Source organism: Rhynchophorus ferrugineus, unplaced genomic scaffold (assembly GCF_030347505.1).
Source record: "Rhynchophorus ferrugineus isolate W39M unplaced genomic scaffold, kcgeb_rfMv2 rfM1, whole genome shotgun sequence".
Taxonomy (NCBI): domain Eukaryota; kingdom Metazoa; phylum Arthropoda; class Insecta; order Coleoptera; family Curculionidae; genus Rhynchophorus; species Rhynchophorus ferrugineus.
In genome coordinates this window covers 94,934,319-94,952,986 of record NW_027472580.1, presented here as the reverse complement: position 1 = coordinate 94,952,986, position 18,668 = coordinate 94,934,319, and the positions used below count along the sequence as shown (strand labels likewise).

At 34.7% G+C, this 18,668-nt stretch overlaps 2 protein-coding genes across 4 annotated transcripts in view; both read right to left on the bottom strand.

Annotated features, from left to right (window-relative positions):
• Positions 1-18,668, bottom strand: part of LOC143192862 (uncharacterized) — a 180,611-nt gene that overhangs the window by 40,253 nt on the left and 121,690 nt on the right. For all 3 annotated transcript variants that reach the window (XM_076398608.1, XM_076398618.1, XM_076398627.1), the window contains exons 10-12: positions 16,126-16,326; positions 14,547-14,713; positions 4,856-5,057 (exon numbers count right to left, since the gene is read on the bottom strand). In XM_076398608.1, the coding sequence (XP_076254723.1) occupies positions 4,856-5,057; positions 14,547-14,713; positions 16,126-16,326 (570 nt within the window). The remainder of the gene's footprint in view (positions 1-4,855; positions 5,058-14,546; positions 14,714-16,125; positions 16,327-18,668) is intronic.
• Positions 6,567-9,319, bottom strand: LOC143192912 (uncharacterized). Its single transcript, XM_076398734.1, has 2 exons — positions 7,054-9,319; positions 6,567-6,998 (listed from the first exon to the last, which is right to left on the bottom strand). Exons 1-2 carry the CDS (start codon positions 7,381-7,383, stop codon positions 6,915-6,917), a joined length of 414 nt encoding a protein of 137 aa, XP_076254849.1. The 5' UTR covers positions 7,384-9,319; the 3' UTR covers positions 6,567-6,914.

Here is an 18,668-nt window from a genome sequence, read left to right as displayed (position 1 = left end):
AGCGTTTTTGCTAATTGCTAAATAAGCCTAAAAAATAGGTTAATTTACGACATCACGTTAGAAACCTCTAAAATTAGCAATGTTGCCTTAGTATATTATGCATGTATTATACATATAAACCTTCCTCTTGAATCACTCTATCTATTGAAAAAAACCGCATCAAAATCCGTTGCGTAGTTTTAAAGATTTAAGCGCACATAGGGATATAGGGACAGAAAAGGCGACTTTGTTTTATACTATGTAGTGATATACCATGTTTTAAGTTATCTTTAATAGATTTTTTCTTCCTGTATAAGTATTTGGTATAGCGTTTGATAATCAGGTTTGAATCAGTATGAAGGTCATTTAAATTCATCTTGCTTTTCATTGCCTTTCTTTTCTTATGGCGCTACATTCTTTTCGAGTCGGTCGGTACACTCGATCAAGTCAAAACAACAACAAAATTTAAATATTTAGAATGTGTTACATTAATAATTCTATAGTAATAATAATTAAATTGTTATGTTATTCTTGATGGTTTAACATACATTGGTTTTAAAATATGGAAGAACAAGCGTAAGTGCAGAATGTAAGGTTAAATTTTTAATAGTTATAAAATTTATAACAGATCATTTTCAACGACATCGAATAGGTATCAACATATGCCAAAACTTAGTGATAACAAAAACAGAGAGAAAATCATTCTAGTTGTGTTGGAAGTAGTCAAGTCATTAATGAGGCTTGTACACCAAGAATAGAAGCAAAAATTTTAATAACTAGTAATAATTTGACATTTATTTTAAACACAATATATTTTAATAATGATTAAGAATATAAAAAGTATGTGTTGGTTTTCTATTGCATGAGCATTTAACTATGAACAGTGTTGACCAAAAACAAAAACGTGTAGATGATACTGAGCAGTATTTGGCCATGTAGTAAACTTAACGAACCGAAGAATATTTGCATCGATATGAGAGAGTGGATGAAACATGGATCCATCACTTCACTCCGAAATCAAAACGATTGTCATCTAAGTGGGCAGTAACGGGTGAACCTCGTCCAAAGCGCCCGAAAGCACAACACTGGGCTGGAAAAATTTTGGCCTCGGTATTTTGAGATGCCCTTGGTCTAATAGTTATAGACTATCTTATGGGAAATACTACATATATCAACAATGAATATTATATAGCGTTATTGGGGAGCGTTGATTCAAATTTGGTTTTACTTCTGGTTAATCCAATAATATAGGTTTTAACTTCTCATTTGTTGGTGAGATTTTAGTTCTCATGGCTTTTCAAGGCAAGGCACACAAGGCAAAGTAGAAATCAACAGATTAACGAAAGCCAAAGAAGACAAGTGGTGAAGCAGCACTTTCTTTTTCTTCAAATGCGGCTGTTTTTGGGGAGATTTTGTCCTTCAAACGGTCCCATAACGCTATGTAATAGTTGCTGTTGATAGTCCCTCCTTTTCAAAGGTAGTCAATGAAAATTATTCCATGCGCATCCCAAAATACAGACACCATAAACTTGCCAGCCGACTGTTGCGTTTTCCCACGCTTTGGAAAGGATTCATCGTGTGCAGTCCACTCAGATGACTGTCAATTAGACTTTGGAGTGAAATGATGGAGCCATGTTTCATACAGTGTCACATATCGACGCAAAAACTCGGGTTTATTACGCTTGATCATATTCAGATACTGCTCTGAATCATCAACTCGACGTTGTCTTTGGTCAAAAGTGAGCTTGCGCGGCACCTACTTTGCACCGAGCTTTCTCATACCCAAATATTTGTGAATGATATGATGTACACGTTCAGTTTATATCTTTAGAGTATCTGTTATTTCATTCAATTTCAATTTACGGTCATTCAAAATCATTTTGTGGATTTTTTTAATGTTTTCGTCGGTAACAACCACTTTTGGGCGTCCACTGCGTTCACCGTCTTCGGTGCTCATTTTCACAACGTCTAAACTTAGCATGCCAATCCTTGATAGTTGATTTTCCTGGGGCAGTGTCCGGAAACGCGGCATCAAGCTAGGTTTTTGGGACATTCCAATTGACCTGTTATCAAATGTATTTCTGATTTTATATAGAAAATATTACCAAAGAATCATTTTTAAATTATTATATTTGGTCTATTATGAAGGAAACATGATAGGGCTCACTAGTTATTATTATTAATTATTATTGTGAAATTTTGCCACCTACGCTACGCCACTGACACAAGGACATAATATTTGAAGGGAAGCTTTTCTGTCCCGCCAAAAAAAATGTGTATTATCAGTGACATTGGAGACTTCTCCGCTGATCTCTACTCTTAGCCGATAATAGCCCCTATTGACGTTTCTGTTTCCCACGTCACTTCGCCCACCCCTACATATGAATGGTTATTTGGAAGTGGTTCATTTCCGACCGTACCATTTGTTTTGAAATTCATGACTCCATATTTCGGACCGGGTCCCATAAATTCTCGCGCGGCAAGAGCCGACTAGGAGTCGGCGCCCGCATCTCCCGGATTTTTCCGGCACGGAATTTTCCGTCTGGGTATAATGAACACGCCTAATGGAGGGAACACCATCATCGAGTGAACTACACCTGAGGGATAAGACCGACGCGACCCTTGGCTGCGCGGCTATATCGCTCCTGGAAATTTATTATTTATTTTTGAATTCTATCCCACCTACCCCCGTTCACTCGACGTATCCGAATCGGCGAGGAGTTAGTCAGGCCGGATCTGCGCAATTGGTGACTTCTTGATTATATTTAGTTATTTATTGATGGAGTATTAGTCCGGCTTTAGAAGGTTGTGTCCTTATTGTATTTGTGAATTAATAAAAAAGGTTAAATTAAGAAGAAAGAGAATTACCAAAACAAAAACAATTAAACAGGAAACTGAAGGAATTATTCCACAAGAACCATTGAAGTACAGCATAAAGGAATCTTCACTAGTTCCATTCACATTTTCGCTGTTACAGCTATGGTAGGACATGGTTCTCATATAAAAACAGAGAACATCAAAAAAGAGAATGTGTTTATACAGTATAACTTTGATAAAATTTTCGGGGCACTGGCAATTATACAAATATAAACATATTTTTCATTTGTAGCACTACCCTACTCGGCAGTCCTTTTCGCATAAGGCACTTACCAAAACTGCGTTATATTTCTCAGTGTTTTCATATTAATTAACATAAATAAACTTTTATTCCTAAGCAATCTACAAAATTAGTATTACTAAATTATAATATTTTACCTACAATTCATACATTACGCGCGTACTGTCTGTTGTTAATTTTCTTCTAAGTAATAAATAATGAAATAAAGTAAACTAGGAATAAAATTAACGTAAAATATTTTTAACAAAAAAATTGAAAGGACATCAAAGAATAAATAAGGAACTCACTAAAAAGTAAAAAATAATCAAACCTAGATTTTTAACGCAAAATAAAACGTTTTGAAGTGAAATATGTACCTAATAATCGTTGTAATAACTAAATAAAAAATAAACAAAAAAGATAGATATTAATCTAAATCCTGTGTATATACTAGAATATAAAATATGTGTAGTAGATAGGTTAAATAAGCTTTCTGTTTATTTTTTATTTAGTCATCACAACGATTACTATGTACATATTTTATTTTAAAACGTCTTCTTTTTTTGTTTTAAAATTCTAAGTTTAATTTTACTTTTTAATGAATTCCTTATTTATTTTTTTGAAGTCGGTTCAATTTTTTTGTTTAATATCTTTTACTTTTCTCCTTTTAGTGTTAAATATTTACTTAATTAATTACGCACTTATTTTATTAAGTATTACAATAAAAAGCCCAAGTAAAAGTAGAGCCCGTATGGGGAAAATAGGAATAAAGAATCATTGATTGAAAATCAGGAACGTTTCAGTCCCTGGGGTCCGCTACATAGTCTAGATTATTTGACATTCCAATCAAACTAGAACAAAAACAGTTTCTGACCTGTTGGGAATCGAACCCGCGCCCTCCGCCTGTTAGCTTAATGTTCTAACCATTACACCATAGAAACAGTTGCCTGCGATGTTTCTACGACTTCTCACATGTTCTCACATCAGTTCAGCAATAATATTATACCTAAATGTCTCATTATTTTGGATAAAGAATATGTTTTCCCTCGATAACCCTCCTTCCCCTTCCTCCCATCAGATCCTAACTTGGTACCAATGGGACCACATCGGAAGTGCACTCTTTCGAATAAAAAAAATGAAAATCGGTCTATAATTGACAAAGAAATCGACGAAACATACTCCTTTTTTGAAGTCGGTTAATATAATTAACAAAAGAATACCATTTAACTACTAGTATTAAAACAACACGTGGGCACTAAGCACTGAAGTGATAGGCAGGAATACAACAAATTTGGAAATATTTGAAAACGCGCAAGAGTATGGAATGAGTGAAGATTGAAGTTCATCATGGTGTGAGGCTATCAATTCAACTTAAATGTAGCCTACGAGACCGGGCATGTACACTGAATAATAAACATGCATCGCATTATTTCCTGGAAGCAGTGTTGCTAACAGATAACAAGTTGTACTATATTGCATGGTGTTCATATTATTTTGTCTATTCTCTGCCCATAAGAAAGCAACTGCAAGATCGCCATTCTTTTGGCACTGGATGTATTTACATACCAAGGGTACAGGAAACCTCTTATTATAGGCATCTTCTACGTATCGTTTATAGCATAAATTTCATAAAATACTTATTGCCCAATGGTAATATTGTGGAATGCCAAGAGAATAAAAAAGTGACTACACATTTCATAACTAACACACACGTAGAAAATAATTATTCTGTAGTATTACTGCACTGCTTCCCAAGATTAACATAGCGAAACGACGTACCTGGTGTAATGAATGGATAGCAGGAATGTGGCTCTAAGTGGTGATGGCATTGGTTCAGGTCGTGGTCTGGCAAAGGAGGAGGATATTCCTCTTCGGGAGATCGTTCCGAACCATAGCCTTGGTCTTGGCACAGGGCTGTTTGAGCATCGGAAAACTTCCAATGGAGAGGTGCACCATCTCCCAAAGGCGGTATGCGTTCAACCTGGAAAGCAAACACATGAAACTATCAAATTGAAGTAATTAGTAGTGTAGCATATTATATTATCTCACCAAAGCTTTTTTTAATCCAAAGTCTATAAATAATTTTAATAGTCTGTAAAAGATCTATATATTTAATAGGTCTATGAATAGTTATTTAATTTATTTGACGTCTGATGTGTGTGATGTTCTTTCAAGAGAATTTCTTCAAGAAACAATCTATTACATTTGTAAACAAAAGTTTATTTAGTTACTGATTATGATTTATGATACTGATGTGTAGTTATGATTTATGGATAATATATATCTCTGTCTCCTTTTACCAACGAGGGTTTAACTCGACTGGACCTACAGTTTAACGCGGGCTCCGAACCAGGGTTCTCGGCATTAAGCCTACCGACTGGCGAGTAACCAACTTACAAATCATCCCACAAGACATCCGATCTTACCTAGCCTGGTTACTGGCGTGACTGGGATCATTTTCCTTGTCGGATTTTGTACTCTGGCCTAGGACAATCACAAACATAAATTCACGACCATGCCCCAGCAGGACTCGAACCCGCAACTATCGCAACAGTAGGTGGACCATCCTGTCGCCTTTACCACTTTTCGCCATTACCACTACGCCAACCAAGTCGACAAGTATATCTTTAATTTCACCCTTATCATTGAACATTGGTTGCACAGGTACGTTTTCATTATATTTTCAGTCACCGGACCACATCGACATCAAGATCTTGCACGCTTATTTGCTTTATTTATTACGCCATTTATTGTGTAAGTAGTTGCTATATCATTTATTTTGTTCTCTGTTTTTATTTAAGATGTTTCATTGTTTTGTTAAATATAATTTTTATTTTACACCCTGTGTTTAAAATTAGCCCTATAATACTTATTTTTATACCCTATACTTGTTCTTGAATATTTCCTAAATACAATGTGATTCATATCAAACATTATTATATTACCTTAGCCCTCATTATCTCTGGAATGTATCGAATTATCATAATATACATAATATTTCTATTTTTATCATATTTAATGTTATCATTACGAACTAGACGGTCGTAAATTAACGCGTGAGTCACACTATAGATAACCACCACGAATTTTACCGAGTTAATATCACGGTTTCGACGAAACCTAGCCGACGGTAATTTCAAACAACACAATAACCTATGCTTTTGTTGCATTATGTCCGGTTTTCTGCGATCCAATGGACAATTTCAACTGTTTATATCACTGCGTGAAGGATTATTATTTCAGCGCTTTCGACGTTTAAAAAAAACCATGACATCACCATACCCATATAACATTCTTCGTTGTTGATATTATACAATATTTACATGCATACGAGAGCGGTTTAGAAAAAAGTTGACCTTGACCGTCAGAATCCTGTTGGATTTGTTTGTATATGTTCAAGTTGTCAGAGTGTTACACATTAGATCAAAGGCAATATTTTATTCTCGATAACTTTAGATGGTATTTTTATGGTAATGGCTTCTTTTAACACTGGTTTTCATGTATATTTTAATAAAATTCCAGTTCTAGTTCCAGAATGACCAGCTAGAACGAAATGGTCTTTTGCTGATGTCGCTTTAGATTCGGGATAGTGGAGTGTTTTGCGGGCGACCCTGGGTTACGACTGGGATTGCCGTAGTTGCTTATCTACCAAAGATTGTGAATGGGTAGGGATTTAATCAAGATGATGTTGTATTCTAAGGCGCCTAAGGAAAACATTACACTGAAATTCTTCACGAACGGGATGCTTGATTCGAGGTGAGCGTTGACGTTCCTCATAAACCATGGGGCATTGAGTAACGCGCGGACTTTTGGATTGGAACACTTGTAGTAGTGCAAGTTATCTGTTGGAGACGTACCTATCCCATACCTGTGTTCCGAAGAGGCAGACTAGACGGACTAGCATTTTATACAAAGTCGTGTTCTGGGGGATTGGCAGTTGACTTTTTCTACAGCGGAGTGGAAAGAGAAGAGTATACATGGCATTGCCTTTGCAGATAGGGTGCTGGATTTGGGCTGACCATTGGAACCTGCAGTCGAACTGGAGACCGAGGTATAATACCTTCTGGAGCCAGGGTATCAATTTGGAGGTAGTAGGTGCGGAACTCCTTCTTATGGTTGAACAGAATAGCCTGAGTTTTGCTCGGGTTAATCTGTAACCGCCAGAATTTGTACCACTTAATCGTCTGGTTCAGATGGACTTGGAGACTGTTGCGAATAGCGTCGTTATTGTAGCCGGTTGTAAAGAACGTTGTGTCATCTGCATAAAATGCTGTATGGGAACGTTTGTGGAGTGGGAAATCAGTCATATACAGGTTGAATAGGGCAGGGGCTAGTGGAACACCATGCGAAACCGGAAATTTGTTTTCGAGAGGAGACTGCACCACCGATCCTCACTTGAAAAGACCTGCCGTCCAAGTATGAATCTATCTAGGTTATTCAGTAAGCTAAGCTTTTTAACTTTGAAATTTAAACCGTCATGCCAAACTTGGTCGAAAGCTTTAGAAACACCTAAAAAGATGGCTCCAGTTTTTCGACCTTTTCTTGGTGCCTGGAGCATTGTTGCTGCGACGCGAGCAACTTGATGAAAGCTTGAGTGTTTGGCACGGAAACCGATTTTTGTTAGTTGACCGGAAGAACATGTTGTGTGCGTCAGTGAAGCTATTTAAAGCGTGTAGTATATCTTTTCGGCAAGTAAGCGAGGAAAGTGAACTAATCAGTAAGATGGAGTGGACTTGGCTTTCTTTTTTGGAATGACAGCGACGAGCGCATGTTTCCAATTCTTCGAGAAATGCTTTAACCTCAGGATGGATTTGATGATGTTGGCAAGCTCTGATAGTTGCTTGCTAGTAAGGCTTTTTAGATGGTTTACTGTTATACTATCTGGGCCTGCAAATTTTTTAGAAGACAGACGTTTTATCGAGAGCTGTAGGTATCTGAGAGAGATTCTGCTCTTCAGGAGATCGACTGATTGGAAATTTATCCTCTTCAGAGAGAGGATAGTGTTATTTATGATGGACAACGTCTGTTGAGGTGGACCAAGAGACGGATTGCATTTATCAAGTCATTAATTCGCCGTAATCCCGCTAGTTTCTATTAGTTAACGTATTGTTTTATCTTCTTATAGATAAATAAAGCCAAAAAAGTAATGATAATGTAGCGACCTTGAGGTATGTCTAATTTTACATAGTGGAATAACGGTTTACAAAATACCCACAAATATAATCCGAGATGTTGAACACGGGCGGAGTGCCGGCAGCGCCAACTAGAACCCGATAACGAATAGCTGGCAACCCCGAGACGTTTATCTGGGATGTTATTGAAGGGTATTTCCAATCATTCAGTAACCGACCATCGTTTGGTTTAGACGTGCCACCATCGACTACCCAAGCCTCGTCTCCACGTAACACCGCTGCCATCCGTTTTATCTAATCGTAATTTTCACATTTTTTTATATAGCCAATAAATAACGGTCACATAATGTCTTTCATTTCGTTTTACCTCCATTCACCGAGCCATATCATTTACCCTAAAACAAAATCTCAGAAAAATTCTAATAATCATCCTTAGGTCACCTAGAAAACCTCTGTAAATAAGATCGCGAATATTTCCAAGAAAAACTACGGTAACGATAACGATCGGCGGTTTCCATTCAAAACCGAGACGGTCTCGCCTATTCAACATTCATCACGCCTTCGCCGCTATCGCTAATGGAAATATCAGAAAGCATTTTCACTTAACTCAATTAAAATTCAGAAGTCTGATCGTCCGCCTGCCTCTCTCTCGGTCTCTCGCCGCCGCTCGCCACAGCCGTCGTCTTTCATCCTGCGAACCGAACACCGAACCAAACCACCGTCTCTCTTGGATTGGTGTTTAATTAGGCCTCAGGATCGAGGGATCAGTCTTTAGCCTAGAAGTATCGCAATGTTTTTCGTCTTGATATCAACTACTTTTGTATTTCGATTATTTTTATTATGGAAAAATATAAAATCAAAATTTTATTTAACATTATCAACAGTAATGGCGCAAATGGCTGTAAGACTAAACCAAAAAAATCTGGAGATCCTGTGAAAAGACACACTGAGAACTCACGAAAATGTAAAAAAAACTCAAAATTAGATTATTAACACAAAAAAAGTTTCAAAATAAAATATGTACGTAATAATCTTCGTAATAACTAAATAAAAATCAGTTTGAAGACGGTGCCGTACCCACACAATTATATTAAATTATATTTGTTTGTTCAATATTATTATCTATATTTATTTTTCCAACCCTAAAGAAATGACTGGGTGGTTAAGGATTTGGATCAAATGAGGAGGTCATCATTGAAACGAGATGTGTTGAGAAATATTCTTTTTACCAAAGAAAATATCTTTCATTCAAAAAATTATTGACTTACCAAACTGCCTTCGTACATTAAGCAGTATCGATACTTTGGAATTGCACTTTAAAAAAAAACCTCATTCAAACCAGCGAGTTCGGCACCGAAATATCCCGGACGGAATTCGTACCCGATGCCGCAAAATCGATTACGAAATGAAGAAAAGAGCAGAAAAGAAAACCGGGATTTAAGTAAAGTTCCCGTTTTTAATTGGGAATCGGCGAAAAGGGCGCGCCGCTATTTGTACGGGAAAAAGACGGGGAAAAAACTAATTTAATTTTCTCTGTATTAATATTGGTCGTGGATACATCGGCCGAAGAAGGCAGAACGAGAAAGGGTCTTAATTAATTTATCCCGCACATTTTTATTATGTTCTGATGGATTATTAAATGAAAGAAGGTTACGGGAACCCGAGGATTGAATTAAGATGGCATAGCTAAACAGAGCTGAATATTTATCTTATTTTTTGGTATACAGTGGCGATTCCTTCATCCGAACTTTCCATAAACCTAAAATTTTTCGATTATTATTTACGAATTAGAGAATTTTAATTAAAACCTTGTATGAAAAAGACCCTCGAGTATTTATTTGTAGATTTCCATAACATTGTTGATACAATATACCTGAAAGCAACTGTATTAAAACTGATCTAACAGTTCTATTGAAAAGTCCCCGGCCTGACACATAGATGGCGCTACTATTATTGTGAAAAAAATAGATAAAAAGTAATTTCGCGTTTTGATAAAATATTGCTTTTTGAAGGGAAAAAATACAGTGGAAGCAAAAACTTGGCTTTATACCGAGTTTCCAGATATTGCTCCAGTAAAATCAACCATCAAGGATTGGTATGCTAAGATTAGACGTGGTGAAATGAGCACAGAAGACGGTGAATGCAGTGGATGCCCAAAAGAGGCTGTTACCGACGAAAACATTTTAAAAATCCACAAAATGATTTTGAATGACCGTAAATTGAAATTGAATGAAATAGCAGACACTCTAAAGATATCAACTGAACGTTTACATCATATCATTCACGAATATTTGGGTATGAGGAAGCTCCGTGCAAAGTGGGTGCCGCGCGAAGTCACTTATGACCAAAAACAATGACGAGTTGATGATTCGGAGCAGTGTTTGAAGATGATTAAGCGTATTAAACCCAAGTTTTTGCGTCGTTATGTGACAATAGATGAAACACGGCTCCATCATTTCACTCCGAAGTCCAAACGACAATTATTCGACTGGACTGTACACGATGGACCGGCTCCAAAGCGTGGGAAAACGCAACAGTCGGCTGGCAAAGTTATGGCGTCTGTATTTTGGAATGCGCATGGAATAATTTTCATTGGCTACCTTGAAAAAGGAAGAACCATCAACAGCGACTATTACATAGCGTTATTGGATCGTCTGAAGGACGGACTATTTTCCGTTCTCAGATCTCAAATCAGTGTATCTCCCTTGAAGGGAATTATGTTGAATAAAAAAAATTATATTGCCAAAAAAATGTGTTTTATTATGGTAGACCGGGGACTTTTCAATTGATCTGTTAGATTATATATAAAGTATTAGACAGGCCATACGAGTATAATAATTGCTAATAATTCCAGAGATCAGAAGTGTAAAACATACAATGTTGCCGAAAATATTTGCTAGAACTATATAGAACAGGCATTTTATGACAAAAAATTGCAAATATAACTGTAAAAAATAACCATATTCTTAAAAACAAAGATTATTCTGATTTCTATTTTTAATAAATTTTAAGTTATAATTACTGATTTGTACGAATATAAAAGAAAACAGCGATAACGAATAAAGAATTATTTTTAATATTAAACTAATTTATTATCAACTATACGACTGAGCCAATGCATACTTTAAAATAATCACTAGCACTTTCATCAATATGCATATAACAAAACCAGGAAAAGTATTAAAATAACCAAAGAACGACATTCTTGCTACAGTACGCATATAGAGATAAAATGCAAAACATTTTAATATTAAAATCAGAAAAAAACTTTCAAATTTCACCAATATTTTATTGTAAAAAGGACATTATTCAGTATTAAACTAAATATATCTGGGATTTTAGTAAAAGCTTTTAAAACTTTTAAAAGAAATCACACATATTATCATATATTATAATCCTTTCTATTTTCAACAAAAACAATTTCGCCACAAAAGTTATTATACAGATTTACGTAGATACCTTTCGATTCTTTCGACTTACATTTGCTAATAAAATATTTTTAACAAAAAAATTGAACCGGTTTCAAAAAATAATTAAAGCATTCACCAAAACGTAAAAAATAATTAAATTTAGATTTTTAACACAAAAAAAAACGTTTTAAAACAAACTCTTTACATAATAATCATATAATAAATAAATAAAAACAAAAGCCTTATTTAATCTATCTACTACACATCACTACATAGTATAAAACAAAGTCGCCTTTTCTGTCCCTATATCCCTATGTGCGCGTAAATCTTTAAAACTACGCAACGGATTTTGATGCGGTTTTATTCAATAGATAGAGTGATTCAAGAGGAAGGTTTATATGTATAATACATGCATAATATACTAAGGCAACATTGCTAATTTTAGAGGTTTCTAACGTGATGTCGTAAATTAACCTATTTTTTTAGGCTTATTTAGCAATTAGCAAAAACGCTGCCTAACCCTACGAGTTAGATCAAATTAATGTACTACAGTATTGTACACCATAAAAAGGTCTACAAAAAAGTCCGCGATGGTATATGTTTATCTTTTAGGGATAACCCACATTAACCATTTTTATTGTTTACTTTTTACGTGAGAAAATGGCTTATTTACGAAGCTATTTTAAGCAATACGGCATTAATCCTTATCGAATTAAGTACCTTAAATACAGTGTGCAATTAATATAGATCAATATGGTTCCTTACAGCATGTAAATTAAACAAATATTTTCGGAGATATTACAAATTTAAAATTTGCGTTTAAAAATGTGTAATGTAATAAAAATTGTATGAATTTAGATATTCCAAAGATAGCAGGAAATCTTCATAGTAAGTATAGGGGAAGAGGAATTGTTTTACTCCAAATTTAATGCGTGCAGGCCAAGGGCAGTAATGAATGAACCAAAAATACTGGATCGATTTTAATCATGTTTTCATTGAGTGACATAGGCATATATATTTTATGCCCGTGCAAAGTCGGAGCGGGCCGCTATGTTTTTATATACAACGTTCATATTTTTTCTGTAGTGTATTTAATTTAGTATCAGCATTGCACCCGTGCGAAGCCGGGGCGGGTCGCTAGTATTTTATATTCTAGTATATACACACAATTTAGCTTATATTAATTTAGATTTGTTTTGTTGGTTATTGAATTTTGTGTATATGTCACAAAATAATATTATTATATTTGTATTGTTTTCGCTCGACATCGACTTTAAACTAATTAGTTGATAGTGGTTAAAATAATATTGTAAATAGATAAATAGGTTTACGTAGGTATTAAAGCTAAATTGTATGTATATAGTAGAATATAAAATACGTGTAGTAGATCGGTTAAATAAGGTTTTTGTTAATTTTTATTTAGTTATTACAACGATTATTATGTACATATTTTGTTTGAAAAGGTTTTTTTTTTGTGGTTGTAAAATTTAAGTCTGATTATTTTAATTTAATAAATTACGCAGTTATTTTATTAAGTATTACAACGTGTAGGCCAAGTAAAGGTGAGAAATGAGAAGAAACAACAAAAGAATTTTGAAAATCGACCTATAATTAACGGAGGCATCGGCGAACGTACATAAAAAAATATACAGTCGACATAGAACCTCCTCCTTTTTTGAAGTCGGTTAATAAATGATAGGAAGGTTGTAAATTGGTTTTGAATAATTTGTGTGGTATAGGTGACGATTTCGCAGTTTAATTATTGCGATCAAATTATTGAGTTATGAGCCAATGAAAAAGTTTAAGCTCAAGCCAAAACAAATATAAAAAACAGGAATAATACAATAACAACATTATTAATGTTTAATCTACACTGTTAAAATTTAATACTATTAATTAATTAATTAAACCAGGAAATGAACTGGTGTACTATCAAAATATACTGACAGGTATCCGCAGTGAAATGATCCGAGAGTTTTTTTTGTCTATTATGTGTCGTCACTCTTGCCGTACGGATGACTGATTGACCGAATGATCTGGAATGATTGAAGCCAATCAATTTGACTGTTGTCATTTGTTCTCTATATTCCTGTTACATATTCCTTTGTTTCGGGTACCTTTATTAATGTTAATCTCGCCCTAAATTATTCGTATTAAAATTATTACATTTCCTTCTTGACTGGATTAGTGGAAGAAAGGTACAGTTAGTAAATATTTTTTATATATTTCATTATTTTTCTAAATTTGAATGTGCGATTTATTTCTCACTGAATTTCTATTATGTAATAGTATATTCAGTGATGTTTAATATGTCACGGATTTGCAGTGGACAGTGGACATTAATTATTATAAATAAACTTTAACCATGCCTCGAATGCAGACAATTTTTCCGTCACTTTTTCCAATATTTTAATAGTTAATCTGTTATTCAAAAACCATTCAAATTAGTACAACCGATTATGAGGTATAAACAGTGTACCGGGTTAGTACCCGATATTGTTTTATGTATTTACATTTAGATAAATAATAAAGATTTTATTATTAACCTATTCTCGCTACTTTTTTTCACGGAATATATTGCTAATGATGTTACATCTTCATTATATTTTACAACAATGCCATTCAGTCATTGCAAGTCGGTTTTAGCAAGAAAAATCCATAAAAAACACGGAAAATATATCGTGTCAACATCGATACTATTTCTTCTATACGCCATAAACATATCATTTAACAACTGTAAAAGCAGTCTCCGATGCCATAAGACTTTCATAACCGTACGACATCTGTTAAAATTAATTTCCTCGATTATAACAATTATCGTCTGCTTCTTCGGTGAGAAATATGTCCATTACGAGGTAATTTTCTTTTAAGCGTCGGACGCAACGACGTCGTTATATTTTCAAACGGGTATTACGGTCGATTATTTACCTCGTCCAATGAGGCCTTTTCGGCATCGTCGTCGAAGTTGTTGTTGCAGGATGGCTCCCGTTCGTCTAAGTAACTGGGTAGGCTGCCTCCGCTACCCTTTCCGCTACCATCGCCTTGGTGACGGCCTTTCCCATTGCAAATGCTACCACTGGATTGTGATCGTCGGCCTGTAAAGTTACATCGGTGTAAGTTATAATTTTAGATGCTCTTGGGTGTTCAGATATTTATCTAAGTATCTTCAACAAGGGATTAAGCAAGGCAAAATTGCCTTATCATTATTTTAAAAATGGTAATGTGTAGAGTGTGAGGAGGAATAGCTCCATTTTCCACATCATCGAAGAAAATGACAGATCTTTTGACGCAAAGATAGAGCAGCATTACGTTGGAAATGGTTTAAAAGCAAGTGGTAGCTAAACGCTTTATAAATCAATAAATATTGTGTACATGTCAGGTGGTCATAGTAATACGTCCATCTACTGTATTTGTAATTTATATTTATAAAGAGAGAAATGTTGTCAAATGCAGCAATAAAATAATCATGGTGATAGCCACATAGAAAGAAAATCGGCGAAAGAAAAATTGACTAGAAAACAACCATAATAATGAAGACATTTCTAATGAAGACCTATGTTTGTATGGATCTTTCAAATAAACAATTTCTTCTATTTATATATATCTCATTAAATCACAGCCATAATACATATATTCAGCAAAAAAACCATGCAAATTATTATCATATCCTAAAAAAAGTGTTTCGTGAGAAAGATATTTTTGAAAGTTGGACATTTAATTTCAGAACGCCGAAGTCGACTGAAGCCCAATAAAGCAATAATGCTTTCTTTTTGATTTTGGAATGTTTCACGATTTAGTTATTTGGTGCCAAATCACAACCTATTAAGAAAAACTCTTTGTTTTATTTTGTTAATTCTTTTTTCATTTGCAACATTCGCAGATGATACAGCACTATAACCAATGGGTAGTGGATAAAAACCAAGAAGGATCTATAGGAAATTTTAGGCAGCTAGAGATATAAAATTAGAATGAAAAAAAGGCAAATATCAATCTTAACAATCAAATATTAATTTAAGCTATTAACTTGCTGACTAATTTTAATAGCCTTTACTGTACCATATTAGTATAGTGCTAGACGTGTAGTTTTGACTATGGGAAACCAAATGTATATGTAAAAGTATAAGGAGTTGCGTAAAACTGTTTGGTATATAGGTAATAATTTCTTGAACCTAGGAATTCTTATAATCAGAAAATATATTGAAAGGTTCCTGGAAAGCATGAAGCTAGCCCATACCTCCATAAAAACCTAAGGCCTCTGTACCAAAGAAGATCAAACCATGCGAACCTGTGTAATATTCAGGGAGTGAAATAGCTAGTGGTTCCATATAAAATGTGGTTACGACCTTATATATAGATCGACTTCCATGTCTCATTATTTTATGAAGCTAAATAACACGCTGAAGCATTAAATGCCAATTTTAGAGAGGAGTTGATAAGATTTAGTGTTCAACTTAATGACTGATTAGTTTATATGTGAGATCATCTCATATGGATGGCATACAAGTACCTGAGAGTCCTTTTGTCGAATGTCGACTGACGTTGGCGCCCATAACTTCACTCACATGGCGGTCGTCTTTTGTGGTGGCGACGTTCTCAAACTGCTTGGAACCGCTGCGATGAACGGACTCGGTTCTGGACAGGCGACGCACCAACTGCAACAAGTCGCATTCGTTTGCTTCGCGAGCTTTCGGGCTACGAACGAAAGGTCCTGAAACAAAAAGGAACATCAGCATCGGAGAAAGGAAGCGTTGGAAGCGATTTTTCATACAAGAACTTTTACAGCTTCATATATATCAAAGTAATTTAAAACGTACTGTATACAACAAATTTTCTTAAATGCTAGAAAAATCCATCAATTTAAAAGCTCTCTGTCAGATAGACTTTCAATTTCGGTGTTAATATGTCTCCATTTCCTTGGACGGTGGTAAACCTATGCTGGATATTAAAAACACTTTCTGCTTATTGTCTTAGGAATTAGTAATTCTATTCTAGTTGATATCTCAAGATTTTAATAAGGTGTGGTATACTAGAATTCGAGTTAAACAAATAGATAGTTTGTTCTTAAACAGAATGACGAGTACACAGTCAGGTGTTCCCCCAAAGCAGTATTCTTGACCCATTGTTATATCTTCTCTATACAGCTGACGTACTGATTATTATGGCATCATATGCTGAAGATACAGCGATCAATATCAGGATCCAATAGCCACAAGAGACCTCCAAATTCATCTCAATTAAATCCATTTATAGGAATATGAGATTTCCAGTAATCTTTTCACATAAAGGGGTATTCTTAACACTTAAACCTATTTCGGTTTTCTATTATAGTGTCTTGGGGTAACTCCTGTATCTGCAACACTGCTGACATTCCAACACCAAAAGAAACAAGATAAGACGTAGCGGTCAACACGATCTACAAATGGATCAGAAGCCCGAAAATACAGCTTAATAGTTCCAAATCTGTCAATGTGAATTTCGCGTTGACAAAAACCTAATTATATCATTATATCATATCAATAAAATTCTAATTATATCCCGTTCTAAATACCCCGGCATACATCTCGATGATAAATTAAATTGGAAACACCATGTTTGACATAAAGCAGAGTAGATTCGATTCAAACTTAAGCAACTGTAATGGTAAGAGGTAAGTTACTCTCAACTTGACCTAAAATCATAGAGATTGGTTCATTAGTTCATCATAAAGTCAATTTGGAACTACGGGGTGCAAATATGGGGTTACACTAAAACATTAAACCAACTAGTAACCGAACGATGACACAACGAATTTCTATGACCAATTACCAATGCTTATCGCGACGTAACCAATGAAGAACTTGCAAGATGATTGAAAAATGAAATGTATTTACGAAGTTGTTTACGATTTCACCTTAAAACACGAAATAAGGTTGAATATGGCAGTAACAAAGCTACTGGCCAACACGCAGGAATGAGAAGATTGAAGCGAACCGAACCATACGAACTTGTTTAGTGTTTATAGTTATTATTAGTATTAATCACATACTCGCCTTGCTTATGTAGTAATGGAAGTACAAGAGAACAGTTGTAACAAATTAATTTGTCAATTATTATTGTATTAAGCATATATAATATAAGATATAATTAATTAAAAAACCAGGCGGACATTACGGAAGTTTACCGAATGCCAACTATGATTCTCCAAAAATAGACACTACTTACAATCTACAGCAGACTAATGTGATCGAAAATATGAACTAAATTTGGTTTTCTGTCAATATGTTAAACGCTCATTGGAACATATTCAATAATATTCCCAACATATATAAATCTGAACGATCCGTATGGATTTTTTCGGGCGTACTTCCACGCCACCGGCGTTACCGTTAATTAAAATCGAATTTATGGACGTGATTTCGTACGAGTTACTTCATTTTCCGGGGACATTATTATGGTAATTGAACGGTAAATCTTTTCAATGGCGATCCATAAACATTAGCGGGCGCTGCATCACTCCAAAATCGCCGTTCTACTTGCGAATAACGGACGACATTTAAATTTTAATGCTTCTATTAAATTTAAATATGGCCCAGTCATCTGTCGACGTAATATGGCCGAAAACCGAGCCCGCACTCTCATATTCATCGGAAAATTACGTGCGCGAAAAAGTAAACCCTATTTTGTAAACATTTAGAAACATATATTGCTGCTATTTTAATTAACATTAGTGAAATTCTACCACAATTTATACCGTTAATCATAGCTCTTTGATAAATCAATAGAATATCTTAGAAATGATATGTTAATGTTACTAAAATTTGTTTTGACAATATTTTCAATATAAAATTAGAAACATATTTGATATATAATATTAATAACACTAACTGCTGCGATTATAGCTGTCGGAGACAATAGTGAAGAAGCCTCAAAATTACAATAGACAGTATAAATAATTGGACACAAGCTTGGAAAATAAGAATTAATGAAAGTAAATATTTACATGTACAGTTCACCTATAAACAGACCGTACATTATCATTCCATATAGCAACAACTCTAAATATCTCGGAAT